Source organism: Canis lupus, chromosome 38, assembly GCF_003254725.2.
Source record: "Canis lupus dingo isolate Sandy chromosome 38, ASM325472v2, whole genome shotgun sequence".
Taxonomy (NCBI): Eukaryota; Metazoa; Chordata; class Mammalia; order Carnivora; family Canidae; genus Canis; species Canis lupus.
This window is the reverse complement of record NC_064280.1, coordinates 1,433,270-1,452,641: the sequence shown is the minus strand read 5'-3', so window position 1 is coordinate 1,452,641 and position 19,372 is coordinate 1,433,270. Positions and strand designations below refer to the sequence as shown.

At 45.0% G+C, this 19,372-nt stretch overlaps 1 protein-coding gene across 1 annotated transcript; it reads left to right on the top strand.

The window, feature by feature from the left end:
* The first annotated feature begins 3,247 nt into the window (after positions 1-3,247).
* On the top strand, positions 3,248-11,652 carry PPP1R15B (protein phosphatase 1 regulatory subunit 15B). The gene is given in 3 exon segments (XM_025421161.3): positions 3,248-4,827; positions 4,829-5,587; positions 9,030-11,652. Coding segments are annotated over 3 exon segments (2,124 nt in total). The 5' UTR covers positions 3,248-3,684; the 3' UTR covers positions 9,252-11,652.
* The last annotated feature ends 7,720 nt before the right edge of the window (positions 11,653-19,372 follow it).

The window sequence follows — 19,372 nt, the reverse complement described above, 5'->3', positions numbered from 1 at the left end:
GCCAGTCAACATGCTAGGTAAGGGGTTCCTAAACTTTTTGGTCTCGGGTTCACTTTTGTACTGTTAAAAGTTATTGAAGACTCCATGGAACTTTTATTTGTATTCTATCTGCCAAGAGTTACTGTCTAAGAACTCAAAACTGAGGAATTTTTAAATATTTGTTAAAAAATAATAAACCAGAGGAGATTGGGTGGCTCATTTGATTAAGCGTCTGCCTTTGGCTCAGGTGATGTTCCCAGGGTATGGGGATTGAGCCCCATGTTTGGCTTCCTACTCAATGGGAAGCCTGCTTCTCCCTCTCCCTCTGCCCCTACCCCACTTGTTCTCTCTCTCTCTCAAATAAATAAATTAATAAATAAATAATCTTTTAAAAATTCATAAACCCACTACATGTTAACACAGCACTTTTAGGGGTGTCTGGCTGGTTCAGTGGTTGAGCCTTCGGCTCAGGTCACGATCCCCGGGTCCTGGGATCAAGTGCTACATCGGGCTCCCTGCAGGGAGCCCACTTCTCCCTCTGCCTGTGCCTCTGCCTCTGCCTCTGCCTCTCTCTGTGTCTCTCATGAATGAATGAATGAAATATTTAAAAAAAAATTTAATGAAAAATTATTTTTCAAAACAAAAAACTGGAGAAGAGTGACCTTGCTTTACATTTCCCCAAGTGTCTTTAATATCTGGCTTTTAATAGAAGACAACTCAAGTCTCCTATCTGTTTTTGCATTCCACCTGTTGCCAGGTCACTTATCATGTATCCTGTAGAAGATGCATGTCCACTGTACACTCATGAGAAAATGAGAGTAAAAAAGGAGAATAACAGGGATGCCTGGGTGGCTCAGACGTTGAGCCTCTGCCTTCGGCTCAGGGCATGATTCTGGGGTCCTGGGATCAAGTCCCACATTGGGCTCCCTGCAGGGAGCCTGCTTCTCCCTCTGCCTGTGTCTCTGCCTCTCTCTTTCTGTGTCTCTTGTGAATAAATAAATAAAATCTTAAAAAAAAAACTTTTAAGAAAAGGAAAATAACAGCTTTGTATTATTAGAAACATTTTTTGGCCTTGAGGGCTTCCTGAAAGGGTCTTAAAATGGGAGCCCCAGATCATATTTTGGGACCCATTGGTCTAGGTATTGGGATACAGCCCTCAAGGAACTGAAGCCAGCAGGAAAGAACGTTTACAGGTATACATAGTGTAGCATGCTGAGTGCTCAAACAGTATCTAATGATAGACTTCTGGCTGGGAAGGTCAGCAAAGACTTCAAGAAGGAGGTGACATTTGAGTTGGACCTTGAAGCATGACTTATCTAACAGGGAGCAAGAGGGCTTTCTTGGCTGAGAGAGAGCGCGAGTAAAAGCAGGAAACCAGTCCAATGTTCCAGAGTACTAACATACATGAAGGGAAGTTACCCAAGAGAAGGCTGGTAAAGTGTAGTGGGTGGACAGGCTATACAGAGCCTTTAGTGTGTAGACAACAGGAAACAAATGTTAGCCAATAAATAACAGATTCTAGCTGATGTTTATACTCCTACTCCATCTGGGTGTTAGAATTAGTTCTCTCACCAACCTGTTGAAAGAAGAATTGTTAGCTTCACTCGACAACCAAGAAACTGAGGCGTCAAGGATTTACTTTGCATGCCTGGATCTCTTTTCTATTATTAAGCTGACTTTCATTACTAATACATTTTTCTAAAGTTCTTAGAATCAAAAATGAGGTATTTCCAGAGATATGGATACGATCCTAAAGGGGGTAAAACCAGAGACTGAGGACCTCTCAGTTTCCTAGAAGGAAGTTGGCTGTTCTTTGAATAGCCCCATCGAGGTGGGAAGAGCAGTCTGCTTCCTCCTAGCTCCCAAAATGGTCTTCCTGCCCTCCCTACCTGCTCAATCCTGCACACTCTCCCTGGAATAGACATTCGACTTCAGAGGAGTCGACGAGAAACTTTTGGCAGAAATAAAGAAACGGACGGAGACCGACTCACGACAGAGAATCAAATATAGCAATTAAAATTACCAGACAAAATTCTTTCCAAGGATAATGGTCTGTGCGCCCCTCTTCACCTGTTGCATCCCACCTGTTGCTCTGGGGGCTCAGGATGTCAATAGGACTGCTGGGGAGCCTATGGGGTGACAACTCTGAGGCCCTCGTTTCTTAACTCCTCTGAGACTCGGATTTGTCCCACTGAAAGGGGACAGAACCTGAAAAACAAGAGCTCACATTTTCATGGGGGATGTATGTGGGTCAGATCCTGAAAGCTGGGTCCTAGACAAAGCTAAATAGTGATTCAGAAACTGAAAACACTAGGGGTGGGGGTGGGGGATGCATATGAATGACCCGTTTTTCACTTGAGGGTTTGCACTCTTATCATTCACTCCAAATTACTTTTTGTTGAGTTTTTATTTATTTATTTGGAAGACAGAGAGAGAGAAGGAGCAGGGGAAGGCGAAGGGACAAAGGCAGAGGGAGAAGCAGGCTCCCTGCCCAGCAGGGACGTGACCTGAGCCTCCACCGCAGGACCCTGGGGTCACGACCCGCGCCCGAGGGACGTGCTCCACTGGGTCACCCACGCACCCCTCACTCCAAATTATTAGTTGTCCTAACACCAGACACCGGTTTACGCAGTACTGCCAAGTCCTATTATGCTGAGGTCTCCTGCAGATGATCTGCTTGGCACTCAACGATACGGGAACCCCGAAATATTCAAGTGTAAGCTACGTGTGCACCCTCGGGTGTGTACTGGGACCTTAAAAGGGCTTCCAGGAATTCTTTTTTTTTATTTTTATTTTTATATTTTATTTTATTTATTTATTTATTTTTATTTATTTTATTTTATTTTATTTTATTTATTTTATTTATTTTTTATTTATTTATTTTATTTTATTATTTATTTATTTAATTTTATTATTTTATTATTTTATTATTTTATTATTATTATTTTTTTGCTTCCAGGAATTCTTGCGTTACCTGGAAACGTTCCCCTTTCGCCCAGATCGCTGGGCGGGGCGGGGGGCGGGGAGCGGGGGGCGGGGAACGGCCGCGCGGGGCGGTCTCCTAGGAGACCACCGAGGACCGAGTGCGCACGCGCAGAGCTCCGGCCCGGCTGATGCAACCTCCGGCGCGCGGGCGGGGGGCGGGGGGGGCGGGGCCGGCCGAGAGTAAGGAAGCCGACAGGGGACCGCGCGAGGCCAACCTGCGGCAGCTCGGAGGAGTCCGGAAAGGCCCGCCCGGGGGGCCCTGGGAGTGACGTGAGGTGACGCGGGGCTGCGGCGTCGGCGGCCGCCATCCTGCGTACCGTCCCCCAGCCTGCGGCTGTCCTGCTCCGCGCCGGCCCCGCGGCCATTTTGGGCTTCGCGTCGCCCCGCGCCCGCCTGCGCAGCCCTTCCGGGGTCTCGCTGCCAGGCCTTTAAGGGCTCGTCCGTCGCGGGCGGGCGCCGCGGTCGCCGCAGGAGGCCTCTTGCGAGCAGGACACCTCCGTTCCGCCAGGATGAACGTCCCCTCGGCCAGCGCGCCCAGCGCCTGCCGTTCCGGACTGTGTTCTGCCGCCCGCGGCGGAAGCCGCTCGCCCGTGTGGCTCCTCCGCTGGCCCGGGGACCGGCCCGGGGCCCCGACGCGGCCGCGCGGCGAGCCCGACACCGCTTAGGCCTCTCGGAGCCGCGTCCGACCCGCACCCCGGAGAGACCGCCGCGCACGAGGGCATGGAGCCGGCAGCGGAGGCCTCGCGCCCGCGCTCCCGCTCCCGCTTCCGCCTGCCCTTCCCTCCTCGGCGCCCGCAGCCCGGCCCGAGCCAGGTGCCCGCAGCCCTCGCCCCGGAGCAGCCCGCGGACCGCGGACCGGCTGCCCCCGCCCCGCCGCAGGCTCGGCCCGACCCCTGGACCAAGCTGCTCTCCCCGCTCTTCGCGCCGCTCCCCAGCTTGCTTCGGAAGCTGCTGGCCTGGGGCCGGCTCCTCGGCGGGATGATCCCGGCCAGGTGGGTGGATTTCGCCGCCGGCCACGGCGCTCTCGGCGCGCTGGAGGCTCGGCAGGACCCAGCCGGGGCCCCGGCGCAGAAGCCCGCGTGTTCGCCGCCCCTCGACTGGCTGCAGAAGGGGATGCACCGGCAGTGCTCGTCCCCGGACCCGGACCCGGGCCTGGACCTGGACCTCGGAGCCAAGGCGGGAGCCCCGGACCGCGCCGCAAACGCCCTCCTGTTGGAGCCGCAGCCGTGGAGGCTGGAGCTGTGGCCCGGTGGCCCCCAGGCCCCTCTGTGCTCCGCCCGGGAGCTTGGCTCCTGGGCTCCTGGGCCTCTAAAGGTCCAGCGTGTAAGCGGCTTCGGCGTCGTCTCCTATTTGTGGAGCCCCACCCATCTGGACCGCTTGCCCCGGGTGGGGCTCGGCTGTCAGAGCGGCGTGGGAAGCGGCGGGACAGCTGGTTTCCAGACCCTCAGCCCCGAGCGCCGCTGCCTGCCTGAGGATGCTGGTCCTCCCGAGCGGCCGAAGGCCGAGCTCACCTGCGCCTCCTGGCAGGGACGTCCGCCTCTGTCTAGAGAGGGCCTGCCAGAAATCCACCATCTTCGCATGAAACGGCTAGAATTCCTTCAGCAGGCCAGCAAGGGGCAAGCGCTGCCCACCCCAGAGCAAGACAATGGCTACCACAGCCTGGAGGAGGAACAGAACTTGTCCCGGATGGATCTGAAGCCCGGCGGGGACAGTCCCGCACAGTGTGTTCCCTCTGCTGGAGTCGTTCCCAGAAGGGCCCAGGACCCCGCCGAGGAAGACCCCGTGTTATCGGCCAAAGAGGCTCCACTCGCTTTGGAAAGGCAGGGCCCTTCTTCGGAAGGCTGCCCGTCTGCGGGGGGTACCTGCTGGGGTACCTGCGTCGAAGGAGCCTGGAGAGGACCAAGTAAGTGTCGGGGACTCCTCAGACCTAGAAGATAGCATTCCCGCCTCCACCAGACCAGCCTGTAGTAACAGATTGATAGATTACATTTTGGGGGGTACGTCCAGTGATCTGGAAACCAGTTCTGATTCCGGAGGTGAGACTTGGGACGAGGAAGCCGAAGATGACGGTTTCGATAGCGATAGCCCACTGTCCGCATCAGACCTCGAACAAGACCCTGAAGGGCTGCACCTCTGGAACTCTTTCTATAGCGTAGATCCTTATGATCCCCAAAACTTTACGGCAACAATTCAGTCTGCTGCCAGAATTGTTCCAGGAGACTCTTCGGACTCGGAGAAGAATTTGTCTGGCAAGTCTGGTCTAGAGAATTCTCCCCAGACTGGAAGCCTTCCTGAGTCTCCTGACTATAATTCCGGGGAGGAAGATGACTGGGAATCTAGTGCAGACGAGGCAGAGAGTCTCCAACTGTGGAACTCTTTCTGTAATTCCGAAGACCCCTACAACCTTTTAAATTTTAAGGCTCCTTTTCAAACATCAGGGAAAAATTGGAAAGGCTGTCGCGACTCAGAGAAGCCGTCTGAGCCCACTGTGGCCATTTCTGATCGTCACACCTTCCTGTCTTGTGAGGTGCAACTATTAGGGAGCCGAGAAAGTGAAGGTCCAGACTTGGTACAGGGTGGAGTCCTTTCTGGAGAAAGACACGCGCGTATCAAGAGAAAAAAGGTTTGTTTTTGTTTTTGTTTTTTTTCTTTTAACGTGCCTGGTAATTTATACTGTTTTGACGTGGTTAAATACAGTAGCATGACTCCTGAAGGCATAAGAGTGTATATTTTGAGGAAGGACTCTATACTTGGATTAAGAAATGACAGCTCCCCACCCCCACCGGACTTAGCACCACCGCCTTCTTCCCTCGTGTGGAATGTTGTTCCTATCCAAATAGAAGATGCTGGGGTAGAATAGATGTTAGCAGGAAAACTCCTTTTTCATTTGCGTTTGTAGCTCTGGGCTGTTTCCATGCAGTCTTCAACTTTTATGGGTCAGGAAAATTACACCTTGTGTGTACACAATTTATTTCTTCTGGAGATTGGTCTGGTCCTGTTACAGCCATAGAGTTTTCAAATGGTATTAATTGTATGTCACTTGCAGACACTTAATATTTTATTTACAGAATAAGTGTCTTCATTCCTCTTAGAGCCCAGAGGGATGATAATACCAAGTAACAAGTTTACCATGAAAGAAGAGACTAAATTACAATATAAAAACTTTGTGACATGTACATGATTTTGATTGACAGTAAAAAAAAAAAATACAGGAAATAGTATTGCTGATTCTTGAGAACGCAATACTAGTTATCATTGGCCACTTACAGGTTACTAATCATTTGTAACAGTGATGGTTACTTGGTTTATCTTGAGTAGTTGCCTCCTGTTCCGAAGCTAATCTTGAAGCTAGTCTGAAGCTAGTCTTAAAACTTCGTGGAACATTTTACTCTTTGAATACATTTGCCAGGTTAATTTTATTTGGGGAAGTCCTTTGAATTGCTTTATTTTTTTTTTCTCCACTGTTTTTTCAGCGGAAGTTAATTAATTGGAGAGAAATTCCCCCAAATACACAGGGTATCTTTTAGTGTAGAGGGAAAGTTTCTGTAGTTTACTATACACTTTACTTGGAAAGAGAAAGGAGAGTAAATTATTATTGACCTCAGATTCTGCCGCATGAGAAAGTTTCGTGTGGACAGTGCCCTAATCTGTTGGTTCCAGATGGCTAGCTTAATCCTTTGAAACTCTTCCTGGGTAGAAAATATCTCTACGTGGTGATTACCTTATGTCCTGCCTGTAGAAGCAGAATAAGGCATATTGAATATTTGGTTCACACTTTTTAATGCTGTCATAAAAGATCTTTTTTTATTTTTAAGGGGACCCTGACAATGACCTATTTAGTGAATAGGTTAAAGAACAAAGGAACAACGGAATGAGCATTTGGTATCTGGAGGCCTGTGTTCCCTCCTGCTGAGTGGTCAGGGCCAAGAAATTTGGGAATACAGCAAAGTAACTTGACTTCTCGTAGCTTTGATTCACGCGTTTATCTGCTGAGAGTGACAATTATAAATGTGTGAATTATCGCATGATTTAAATGGGCTGACTGTATAAAACTCCTAAATCACCGCCTTAATTGTAGCTGTTACTGTTCCGAGACCTCAAGCCAGTCTCATGTCTCATTTTAGCTTACTCATTGAGCAAAAATGAGCTGAGTCAAGTAGATGTGAAACTATTGACTATGAACTAGAAGCAACATTTGTTAAAAGATTATGTCTAGAATATGGTGAAATTATTTGGCAGTCTTTGACTACTTGCCTTTCTTTAGGTATATGGGAGTAATGGGTAGTGCTTGATTCTTAGAATGAGACTTTCAGAGAGGGGAGTTTAAAACGCCCGTGTGTAGTGACAACATAGTGCCCATTGTGGAGGCACACTCAAGGTTTAAGTCCTGATTACTACACCGTAGGGAAGCTGTGTGATTGGCAACAAGGCAGGTATCTATACAATGGAAGTGCTTATAGTAAGTACCGTATAGGGTTTATATGAGGATGAAATGAGATAAAAACTGTAAAGTGCTCCGAAATAAGCCTAGCATGTGGTAAACACTATATAAATGCTGTTGTTATTACTTATTTTTAGTGACACAATGAGTTAGTAACTCTAGAATGCAATATCTAGTAAGATGTTACATTCCTGCTAATTGTCCTCGAGGGCATTCCTTAACTTGTTGTAAAGGGAATGAAAGGAGTAGGCCACGGTGGGATTAGCTGATGTAACTATTGAACATATTTTAAAGCATGTATTTACTTTCTTAGTTTGCTGTGTTGTAAAGAAACTTCAATATTAGAAATTAAGTAGGATTGAAAAAAGAAATTAAGTAGGATTAAAAAGGATAGTCATTCATTACATGAAATCATGTGTTTATAGTATTTACAATTTCATATGTATATAGTGATAGCATATTGAGGAGGAATATAAAGAGGGTTTTTATCTCAACTACAAAGTCTCTTTTAGTAACATAGCCATAAAGATAGGTTAATTAGGCTGCATTTTGTTTACTAAGTAACTTTTCTTATAGTCTGATTACAACAGTAATGATATAAGAGTAATACTACACGTTCATGATGTAAAAATTGCAAAGCACTGAAAAGTGAAATTGTATTTAAAAGGAAAAAGGGGGATGCCTGGGTGGCTCAGCGGTTAAGCGCCTGCCTTCGGCCCAGGGCGTGATCCTGGGGTCCCCGGATTGAGTCCCACATCGGGCTCCCTGCATGAAGCCTGCTTCTCTCTCTGCCTAAGTCTCTACCTCTCTCTCTCTCTCTCTCTCTCTCTCTCTGTGTCTCTCATGAATAAATAAATAAAAATCTTTACGAAAAATAAATAGAAATTTAAAAATAGACTAGAAATCGGTGAAGATCTTTTTAAAGCTTTTGTGCTGTAATAAAAGCATTGACTAACATTGACTAATAACTATTCCAAATATTTCTGAAAAGTTGGGAAACATTTGTCATTTCGGAAGAAGAGTGCCACAGAACTGTATTTCCCTGAGTATTAAGAAAAAAAACCCCAAAACTGATGACTTAAGGAAATTTTCAGTTCCCCATCTGGATTCATTTTATTAACACCAAAAGCCAAGAGGAGGGAGGCGGGATGACACGATGACAGATGGGGGGCAGGAATGTGTGTATATGTGTGAAGGGAATTAAGATGGCATTTGCTCACTTTTTTTTTTTTTAAAGATTTCATTTATTTATTCATGAGAGAGAAAGAGACCGAGACACAGGCAGAGGGAGAAGCAGGCTCCATGCAGAGAGCCCTACACAAGACTGGATCCTGGGTCTCCAGGATAACACTGTGGGCCGAAGGTGGCATTAAACCCCTGAGGCAGCCATCCAGGCTGCCCTGCTCTCTCTCTCTCTCTCTCTCTCTCTCTCTCTTTTTTTTTTTTTTACTAAGTTGCCATCTAATCAATCAGAACTTCCTTTTTTCTTCTGTTAATGGTTCAAACCAAATATTCCTGTAAGATATTTGATATTCTGAAAGTATTAGTAGCAAGAAGGGTGAATTACTTCAATGATGATTTTAAGATCCTAGAGCATGATTAAAATTAGTCTTTGTGTTTATAGGTAACCTTCCTTGAAGAAGTTACTGAGTATTATATAAGTGAAGATGAGGACCGCAGAGGACCATGGGAACAATTTGCACGGGATGCGTGCAGATTCCAGAAACGAATTCAAGAAACAGAAGATGCTATTGGATATTGCTTGACATTTGAGCACAGAGAAAGAATGTTTAATAGACTCCAAGAAACCTGCTTCAAAGGACTTAATGCTTTCAAGCAATGTTAAGATGATTTGACGGCCTCTAACTCAAGCATACGCTAGCTACCTCTTACTTGAGAGGTTTCTTTTACAAACAAAAATTGGCAGCTGTCCTTTTTTTTAGAGGATATGCAACTTGGATCCAGTGACCTAGTTTAATTTTTTTTTTTTTTTTTTTTTTTTTTTTTTTTGGTAACTGATCCCACTCAGAAATGTCCAGGTTTGAAGACAAGTCCTGGTAAATGAAGGATGAGATGGTGTGATTTCTAATCCTCCCTTTTTTGATTTAGTTGGATGTATTTGGAGTGTCCTGTGCTTGCTGAGGCCAAAAGGGGACCTCTGAAGGTGGAATTTTATAGTTCAAAATTTATTTCCTTGGGAAACAATATTTATAGGGTTCAAAGCCCATTTTTTCCATTCTAATTTAAATTGTGTGTACCTACCCGAAAACCCTGGGCTCTCCCCATCCAACATTCTAAAGTTAATGGGCTTTTATGTTTTCTCTCTGTATTTTTATTTCAGTGATGTGGTCCTTTTAACTTTGAGCTTAAGAAAATAATCTTGTATATGCTACCAACTTAAATTATTTTGTGTCACGTTTGTTAAAATGACATTTGTTCTCAAAATGACTTGGGGTGAACGTATGTGGTGGGTTTTTATTTCAAGGTTAAGTTCTACCCGAGATATTTCCAAGGACTGCCACAGAATTTAACATGCGTGGTACTCTCTGCTGCTTGGGAAAAGCTGCATCTTTCTGCCAAATTTTACCATCTCACACGTTTCACTCCTGTGCAACCTGTTTCTTGGAGTGGGTGCTGTGTGTGTCACTGTCGTCCCAGTTCCATGGTTCTTTGTATGTTTCACGTTGTAAGACTCCAGAAAGTAATAATTGCATCATAGACATTTCTTTTTTAAATTTAAAAGTCAAGAATTTTCTTAGGAAGGAAGCTAGGAGACTTCTCGGGGCAATTTGGTTTTGTTGTACATGCTCTCAACAGAAGACCAGTGTTATTAATCCCATGCTTCAGCACCGTCACTTTTCAAACCTGTCAGGGTGACACTAGAAACTTGGAAATGGGTAGTTAGGAATTTCCCAGTTTGCAGTGTAAAATACAGACTCCGTCAGCGTCCACACCTGTTGTGTTCTACGTAGTGAGAGAAGTAATTTGTCTCTACTTTCAGGAAAGGACAGTACTGTAGACTTAATAATAGCAAGTCTTCCTAATTTTAGCCCAAAGCTTCCTTTTGAATTGAGGGCTTTGCGGGGGCTGGTTGTCCTTGGTTTATGTACTTGGCTCTCCCTGGTCTGCCTCTGTTAGGCTGAGGCAGTGTTAGCAGCTCCTTGGTGGTCTGTTTTTACCCCCACGTGCCCCTTGTTGTAGGTAATAGAAAACACGAGTAGAACAGGTGACCTCTCAAGTTTGAGCTTATCTCGGTGTGGGAACAGATTTTTTTGTCAGAAGTGCTTGCAGAGTTAACTACCTCAGTTTACAATCTACCTGGTCGTTATTTTCTATCTGGTTTGCTCTAAGAACTGCCTCCAGTGGTAATAGATATATCCGTAAACAAACACACCCAGAGTACTCAGATTTTTGCAGAGCCCTCATTCAGCACGTGTTGTGCACCTCCATGGTAGGTGATCACAGGGGACACCCTTGCAGAGTCCTGCTCTAACACCGTGAGAACAGGCTGGTTTCTGGCACCAGCTGTGTCAGTTGGAAAGAAGGCATCACCTGCCTTGAATAGCGCTTTCTGAAAATGTATATTCATTCTTTTAAAACCAGACTGAAGTATATACTGTTTTATTTCACAGGCTTAGTCTGAAACCTAGCACCTCCGCATATTTGAAAATAATGGGATAGTTTGACATCTACTGGATTTTAGAAACTTGTTCCCTTGGGATTCCAGCCTCACCACCAAATGAGTAGAAGCTTGGTGAAGGATTCTCCCATTTACTACCCTCCTTTAAAAGAAGTGATAGAGACAGGGCTGTTTTTAAGTTGGACTGAAGGAGAAAAAAATTCTTGTCCTTTCATCCCAATCCTAGTTGTTAGAACACAGTTAAACTTGGAAGTTGTGATTGAACATTGTACACATTTTAAGTCTTGCAATGGTGCTTTAAGTATCAATGTAGCATGTGAAAGGCGTTGTATAGACAGGTAAAATTTCCTTTTCTGAGTGTCCAGTGTGATAACAGCACCTCTTCATCTTTAACTTGAAATCAAAACTATCAGATTTTATTTTTGTATAATTTAAGGAAGGTGAATTTAGGGGACTAGAAGACTCTAAATTGGCTTCTACAGATCCAGTGACTTAAATGTAACCAGTTTGTTGGGATTTTATAGCTAAAATTATATTTGTGTATATAACTTTAACTAATCTGTAAATTGTAATAAATATATTTGCAATTATTAAATGTTACATGATATTTTGGTTCAAGTTTATTATTTTTAAAGATTATTTATTTGTTTATTCATTCATGAGAGACACAGAGAGAGGCAGAGACACAGGCAGAGGGAGAAGCAGGCTTCCCTGCAGGGAGCCTGATGCAGGACTTGATCCCAGGACCCCGGTATCATGACCTGAGCCAAAGGCAGATGCTCAACCGCTGAGCCACCAGGTGCCCCTCAAGTTTATATGTACTAGTATTTTACATTAGTTTTGGACTTACTGAGCAGAGATTAAATCAAGTATTTCCATAGAGGCACTATAAATTTAAGAGGTACTGAACAAATTGCTGTGGTATAAAAAGGTTCTGTGGCATGGAAATTGCACCTCAGCTTATTGAAGGGGAGAAGTTTTATTTTTTTTATTATTTATTTATTTTTGAGGTTTTATTTATTCATGATAGCCATAGAGAGAGAGGGAGAGAGACAGGCAGAGGGAGAAGCAGGCTCCATGCTGGGAGCCCAATGCAGGACTCGATCCCGGGACTCCAGGATCACGCCCCGGGCCAAAGGCAGGTGCCAAACCACTGAGCCACCCAGGGATCCCAAAGGGGAGGAGTTTTAAGGGATAAATAGAATTGCAAACTACATTTAAATTTTTTTAATTTATTTTTTAAGATTTTGTGTATTTATTCATGAGAGACAGAGGCAGAGAAACAGGCAGAGGGAGAAGCAGGCTCCCCGTGGGGAGACCAATGCAGGACTCGATCCCAGGACCTTGGGATTACAACCTGAGCCAAAGGCAGATGGTCAACCACTGAGCCACCCAGGTGCCCCACAAACTACATTTTAATACGAAATTTTGATTCTTAGAGTATGAAATGCCCTTCTTAGAGACTGGGGATTTGATTCAAAAATTGGCCCCAGTCATCCACTTCTGCTACAGAGAAAACTGTAAAATAGAGTAGGCACAGAAGCAGTAAAATAAATTCACATGCTGGGCTTCATGCAGCGTTTCTCTGAAGTAGTAGGGAAATCAACTTTTCTCTAATTGGTGAGTTACTAATAATGATAGCCATGGTATTATAAATCATGGCGCACTCCCATTTACAATGTTGCATCAGGAAACTCAAACTTCGTACCCTGAAGAAAACATTTGGGTCATAGCAAGCCTGTTCATGGATTAAGGCATAATAGCATTCTTCGTTTAGGTACTTAGATCCTAGTTAATGAAGAAAATTTATTACAGATCTATTTCTGAACTGGAAGGAAAGAAACACAGTTGCAAATAATCAGTATTTAGTACAAATTGAATTGATGGCCCCAGGTTATACCTTTATTATCAAGTTGGAGTTAATTTAAGCATTTTTGGTTATTTCCAGGAAGGTTTATGAAAATAGCCATATTCATATCAAGCCAGATTTGTTGCTATGACTCTTGATATCATAGAAATTGTGCTTCCCCCCCATTCTAATAGTTTAAAGCAAATATTAATGCTGACCTCAAAATTTGACAGTTAAAAATTTAAGAATTTGGAGACTTCCTTTAGCTCCTTTATGTACCTTTATGAAAGTATCTAATATAGAAACCTATAAAAGCATTCTTATGTTGTAAAAAAATAAGTATGCTGCCCAGTTCACCTTTCTGAGGTGAGGGACTTAATTTCTTTTTATGTATTAAGAGGTTTTGCTATTTCTTCATTTTACGGACTTTAACACAAATGTGAGTTGTTTGGAATCCTTCTGTTGGTAATTGGGCTCTTTTCCTTACTGACACAGTTTGAATGCTTTGTGATCAATACAAAGCATCAGTCTTTTTCTCCCTGATTTGCTCCAGGGAGGCTAAGTTTGTGTGGGTCAGTTTTGATTTTAAAATACAAAGGTAGCGTGGTATCAAGACCAATAGCAATAGGGGTAATCAATAGGATAAATAGATCTCTTCTAACCTGGCTCACTTTGAGGATTCATCAAGTAAGACTTAATATTGTTTTTAATATGTTTTAGTGACAAGTTTGCCAATCAGGGATTTTAAAGAAGAAACCATTGTACACATGGAATGGAGAATACAGGGGGAGGTGGGAGTATGTGTCACTTTATAATCATTTGAGTTGCATCACAGTATTAGCATGGGCAGACTCGTTAATCTCACCAGGGAAGATAAGGGAAACCAGGTTTATGAAAAGTGGGTTGCCTGACCCATCGGGAAGATACCCTCGGGATCTGATGAGGACAGGTTAAGAAAGCTGGACTACACGGGACGACTTGGGAGTGAATTATCAGGTTTGCTTCTTTTATTATTTTATTTTATTTTTATTAAAAAAATATTTTTGAGGGGCACCTGGGTGGCTCAGTGGTTGAGCATCTGCCTTTGGCTCAGGTCTGTGATCCCAGAGTCCTGGGATGGGTTCCTCATCGGACTCCCCACAGGGAGCCTGCTGCTCCCTCTGCCTGTGTGTCTGCCTCTCTCTGTGTGTCTCTCAGGAAAAAATAAAATCTTAAAAAATATTTTTTTTCACCTCTCCACCTTTGGGGCTCCTCAACCCAGGGTTTTGTTCTTTTAATCTTTTACTTTTCCCTTCGTCTTAAGGGTATTCTTGTCTCCGTCTCCTCCCCCTTTTATTTGCATGTATATACATACATATATATAACATATATATGTTTACTATTATTTTATAGATCCTTCCTAGAAGATGAAGCATGAGGACCTCCACAGCAAAAGAACAGAACAGTACAATTGCCAGAGGTGTGCATTCATTAGAGATACTATCCACCAAGAGAGAAGAAAGGACCCCAGAGTTCTTAACTCTCTCCAGAGCTTGCTACATACTTTCCCATCAGAATGTTAGGTTTACCATATATGTGGCTTGGGACGGGATTAATTTTCAGAAATATCCCAAAGACGTTCAGGGTCAGAGGAAGAGGTGATGGTAAAGCTGCATGCAGTAGGCTGCTTTGAGTTAAATCTGCCTTTCTTTCTGATATTTGGTGGCTTTCTTTTTTTTTTTTTTTAAGACCTTATTTTTAAGTAATCTCTACACCCGACATGGGACTTCATAACTCTGAGATGAAGAGCCATATGCTCTCAGACTGAACCAGCCAGGTGCTCTCAAGCCTGCTTTTTTTTTTTTTTTTTTTTTTTGATGGAGTTCATACATTGTCTCAGAAGGCAAAAACCAAAGAAAACTCATATGGATATATATTTGGGAATGGTTGTCCTTTTCTTTCTCTCTTTCTTTCTTTCTTTCTTTCTTTCTTTCTTTCTTTCTTTCTTTTTTTTACATTTTTAAACAATTTTTTTATATTTATTTTTTATTGGAGTTCAATTTGCCAACATACAGCATAACACCCAGTGCTCATCCCATCAAGTGCCCCCCTCAGTACCACCCAGTCACTCCCACCCCCCGCCCACCTCCCTTTCTACCACCCCTTGTTCATTTCCCAGAGTTAGGAGTCTCTCTTGTTCTGTCTCCCTTTCTGATATTTCCCACTCATTTCCCCTTTATTCCCTTTCACTATTTTTTATATTCCCCCTTATCTTTATTTCTTAAAAGATTTTATCCATTTGAAAGAGACAACGAGGTCAGCCCAGGTGGCGCAGTGGTTTAGCGCCACCTTCAGTCCAGGGCGTGATCCTGGGTCTCCAGGATCGAGTCCCATGTCAGGCTCCCTGCATGGAGCCTGCTTCTCCCTCTGCCTGTGACTCTGCCTCTCTCTCTCTCTCTCTCTCTCTCTCTATGAATAAATAAATAAAATCTTTAAAAAAAGAAAAAGCTGTTTAAAAAAAATGAAAGAGACAACGAGAGAGAGCATGAGTAGGCTGAGGGGTAGAGGGAGAGGGAGAAGCAGACTCCCCGGGGCTGCACCACAGGACCTGGAGATCATGACCTGAACCAAAGGCAGACGCTTAATGGACTGAGCCAGGCACCCCTATTTTTATTTTTATTTTTAAGTAGGCTCCACGCCCACCATGGGGTCCAGCACAGAGCTTGAACTCATGACCCTGAGATCAAAACCTGAGCTGAGCTTGAGTTGAATGCATAACCATCTGAGCCATCCAGGTGCCCCGGGAATGGTGGTCTTTAAAAACATTTCATCATGAGGTGGCCCTTGGTAGCTCAGTTGGTTAGGCATCTGCCTTTGTCTCAGGACATGATCCTGGGGTCCCAGGGTCAAACCCTGCATTGGGCTCCCTGCTCAGCAGGGGGTTTGCGTCTCCCTCAACCTCTGCCTCCCCCACCTCTGCTCATGCTCTCTCTTAAATAAGTAAATAAAATCTTTAAAACATTTTCATCACGAGAAGAGCTCTTCTTTGGATCTCAAATGCACCTCTAAGAGACCTCTCAGGGACCTACCCACAACCCTTCCTTTCCCTTTCAGTTTACCCTTTTAAATTATGTTCATTCTGACGTCTTGCTAACATATTCACCTGTTTTGTGGGTGCTGCACCTCTACTAATCTGTAAACTCTGTGAGAGCAGGGACCTTGTGTGTCTTGTTAATGAGTCCAGAGCCTAGAACTGTGCCTAGTGTGTAGATTTGAATGTGTTGGAACACCTGGGTGCTTCAGTCAGTTAAACATCTGCCTTTGGCTCAGGTCATGATCTCAGGGTCCTGGGCTGCAGCCAGGCCTGCATCAGGCTCCCAGTTCAGTGGGGAGTCTGCTTCTCCCTCTCCCTCTCCCCCTGCTCGTGTGCTCTCTCAAATAAATGAATAAAAATCTTTAAAAAAATTTTTTTGAATGAGTTAATCACTTTCTTTTCAAGTTTTTTAAAAAATACTCTCTGTACTCAGCATGGGGCTCAAACTCAACCCCAAGATCAAGTGTTGCATGTATGCTCTTCCGACTGAGCCAGTCAGGTGCCCTGAGTCAATCACTTTCCTGAAGTCACCTCCCATGCAGCCTTCACTGAGATCACACCAACACAGCCATACCTGATTAGGAACAAGTGTGCCATGATCCTAGCTGATGTCAAATCACAAAACTGAAAGATCCTTAGAGAGAAGCTGCAGTAGGCTCTGAATCTGCAGAGTGTAATTACATCTTTCCAATGTGAGGAAGGATACCCCGTCGATTAACTCAAGTGTTATTAATAAGGTTCATGTTCACTTATGAATTTCATACGTGAGCCAGTCAGCTGAGACCTTTCTTTTCCAGAATTAGTATTCTGTATTAATACCAAAATATACCTTTTTAAAGATTTTATTTATTTATTCACAGCAGAGGGAGAAGCAGGCTCCCTGCGGGGAGCCCGACGCAGGACTCGATCCCAGGACCCCGAGATCCCCCGGAGCAGAAGGCAGATGCTCAACCGCGGGGCCACCCAGGCCCGGTATCCCAGTATCCTGCCCACAGCACTGGAACTTTCCGCGTATTCACTCGTGGCCCAAGATTGGCTGCGGATTCCTGGAGATGCGCGGTGGACGCCGCTGGAGGCCGAGCCGACCTTGGGGTGCCCGGAGGCCCTTGCTCCCTGGCAGGTGGTTCCCTGGGCGTGGGAACAGGCTGGGGACGGCCCTGCTGCCCTGCAGGCCTGCCTGCTGCGGCTCCACCTTTCTGTGGCAACTGCTCCTTGAGAACCAAGATTTGTATGAGCTGATTGTTCGTGACCTCCACAGAGGGAGGATAGTAGGAGATTGGGGGTGAAATCCAAGAGGCTGATGCACGCATATTTGCTGAGTTTTCTGGATCAGGGTTTTTCCAGTTAGGGCCTCCTCTCCCATAACTACCTGCCCAGCGTTCTGCTTTCTATTGCATTCCTGTGAACCAGGGCAGTGGCTCTCGGTGAGCACAGAGGATGGCACGACCCCGAGACAGGGAGAGTCGCTATGTCTGATTACAGAGTTGTGCATGTGACTGGCTTGGAAGGAGGAAAAGATCCTCAGGAACTACTGGGCGAGGGTTTCATGCTGTTCCCTGTTGCCCTCTTAGAGCTGGGAGCCACGGCCAGGTGGATACCCAGGCCTGCCCTCCGGTGAGCTGGCGTTGGCTCCAACCGGCTGCCCACTTCCAGGTGTGCAGAACGCAGGCCACTGTGTGTTTGCATCCATTTTTCCTCTGCCTGCAGTGACAGAGCCACTTTTTTTTTTAAATTTATTCATGAGAGACACAGAGGGAGAGACAGAGGGAGAAGCAGGCTCCGTGCAGGGAGCCGGATGTGGGACTGGATCCCGGGTCTCCAGGGCTGAAGGCGGACCCTCAACCGCTGAGCCACCCAGGTGCCCCTGGGGCCACCTTTCAACTGTATTATAGTGGTGCTTTTCCTTTCTTTTTGTTTCTGCTTGATTTGACTGAGTAGGGAGCCTCGGAGATATTTTGTTTTGGGGGGGTTTGGGGGTTTTACCTTCAGAAATTCACAGAGGAGTTGTGTTGCTTTGTTTTGTTGACTTCTAATTGCCCCATTTTGTTGACACCCACCTCTGAACAGCTACAACCTTCCGGAGACAGCCCGCAGACAGTCACGGCTTGATTGGCTTGGCGGGTGTAGCCCAATACTGCCTGAGAGATGGCAGTTTTTTTAGAGGAATAATGATTTACAGAAGAAAAGTCCTGCTGGGAAGTCAAAGGGTTGAAGCAGGTGCATGTTCTTGCAATTAATTTCCCAGGCCACTTCAAGCAGGATGACAAGTTATGTTAAGCCAGTGTCCCCTCTTAGGCCTCCCATTCAGCATAGACCCCTTCAGGGTCCTTTGGGAGTATTTACTTTCCTCGATCAGGTTTTATCTTCCCCCTAAAGGCTTCCCTGATGATGACTCCATCTCTGTATCCTCATGGAGTTTATTACGCTGTTTTCAGTGTTACAGCCTGCAGGCCCCTTTCTCTTACTGTTCATGTCACACTGAGTTGTAGCTTTGCACTTCCACTTCTTCCTGCAGACTGTCACCTCTTTGCTGGAAGGGTCCTTAGCATAGTAACCAGAATGTCTTAAATGTACAACATATTTTGCTTTAACTCAAGTGAGAATTTCCATAGCCTCCTCCTCCCAGTGGATAGGCTCCCTGCCAACACACACAATTAAGTGATGTATTGATTCATGTGTCTCAAAAAAGCAATGAAATGTGTAGAAAGCTCTATCTTCACTGTATGCATTATGCTTATTTATAGTACTTAGGATGTTTTTGAGAAGCTAGTATTACTAGTGGTGACTTTAAATTTTTTTAAGATTTTATTTATTTATTCATGAGAGACACATAAAGAGAGGCAGAGATGCAGGCAGAGGGAGAAGCAGGCTCCCTGTGGGGTGGCACACTCCACCACTGAGTCACACAGGTGCCCCAAACTTAATGGCTTTAAATCAGTTGATGTCATGTCTTCATTACTGATATTTCAAGTGACAGCATGAGGTTCACTGGAACTTGATCAGTGTTATGAAAAGCATTTCCTCACTGGGTAAACACAGAGCATTTCCATTACCCGAGAAAAGTTCCCACGTGGTTTTCTTTTTTTTTTTTTTTTTAAAGTAAGGTCTATGCACAATGTGAGGCTTGAACTCAGGACCCTGAGATCAAGAGCTGCATGCTCTACCAACTGAGCCAGCCAGGTGCCCCTCCCTCGTATTCAACTAACCTGCAGCTTTTGGCAGCCAATGATCTGGTTTTTATCACTATTTTACCTTTTCTAGAGTTTCATAAAAATGGCATTTGACATAGAGTTTGTACCCTTTTGTGTCTGGCTTGTTTAATGTAGTGTAATATGTTTGAAATTCATTTATGGTGTTGGGTATATTGGTAGTCCACCCTTTTAATTGCTGGGTAGTATCACATTG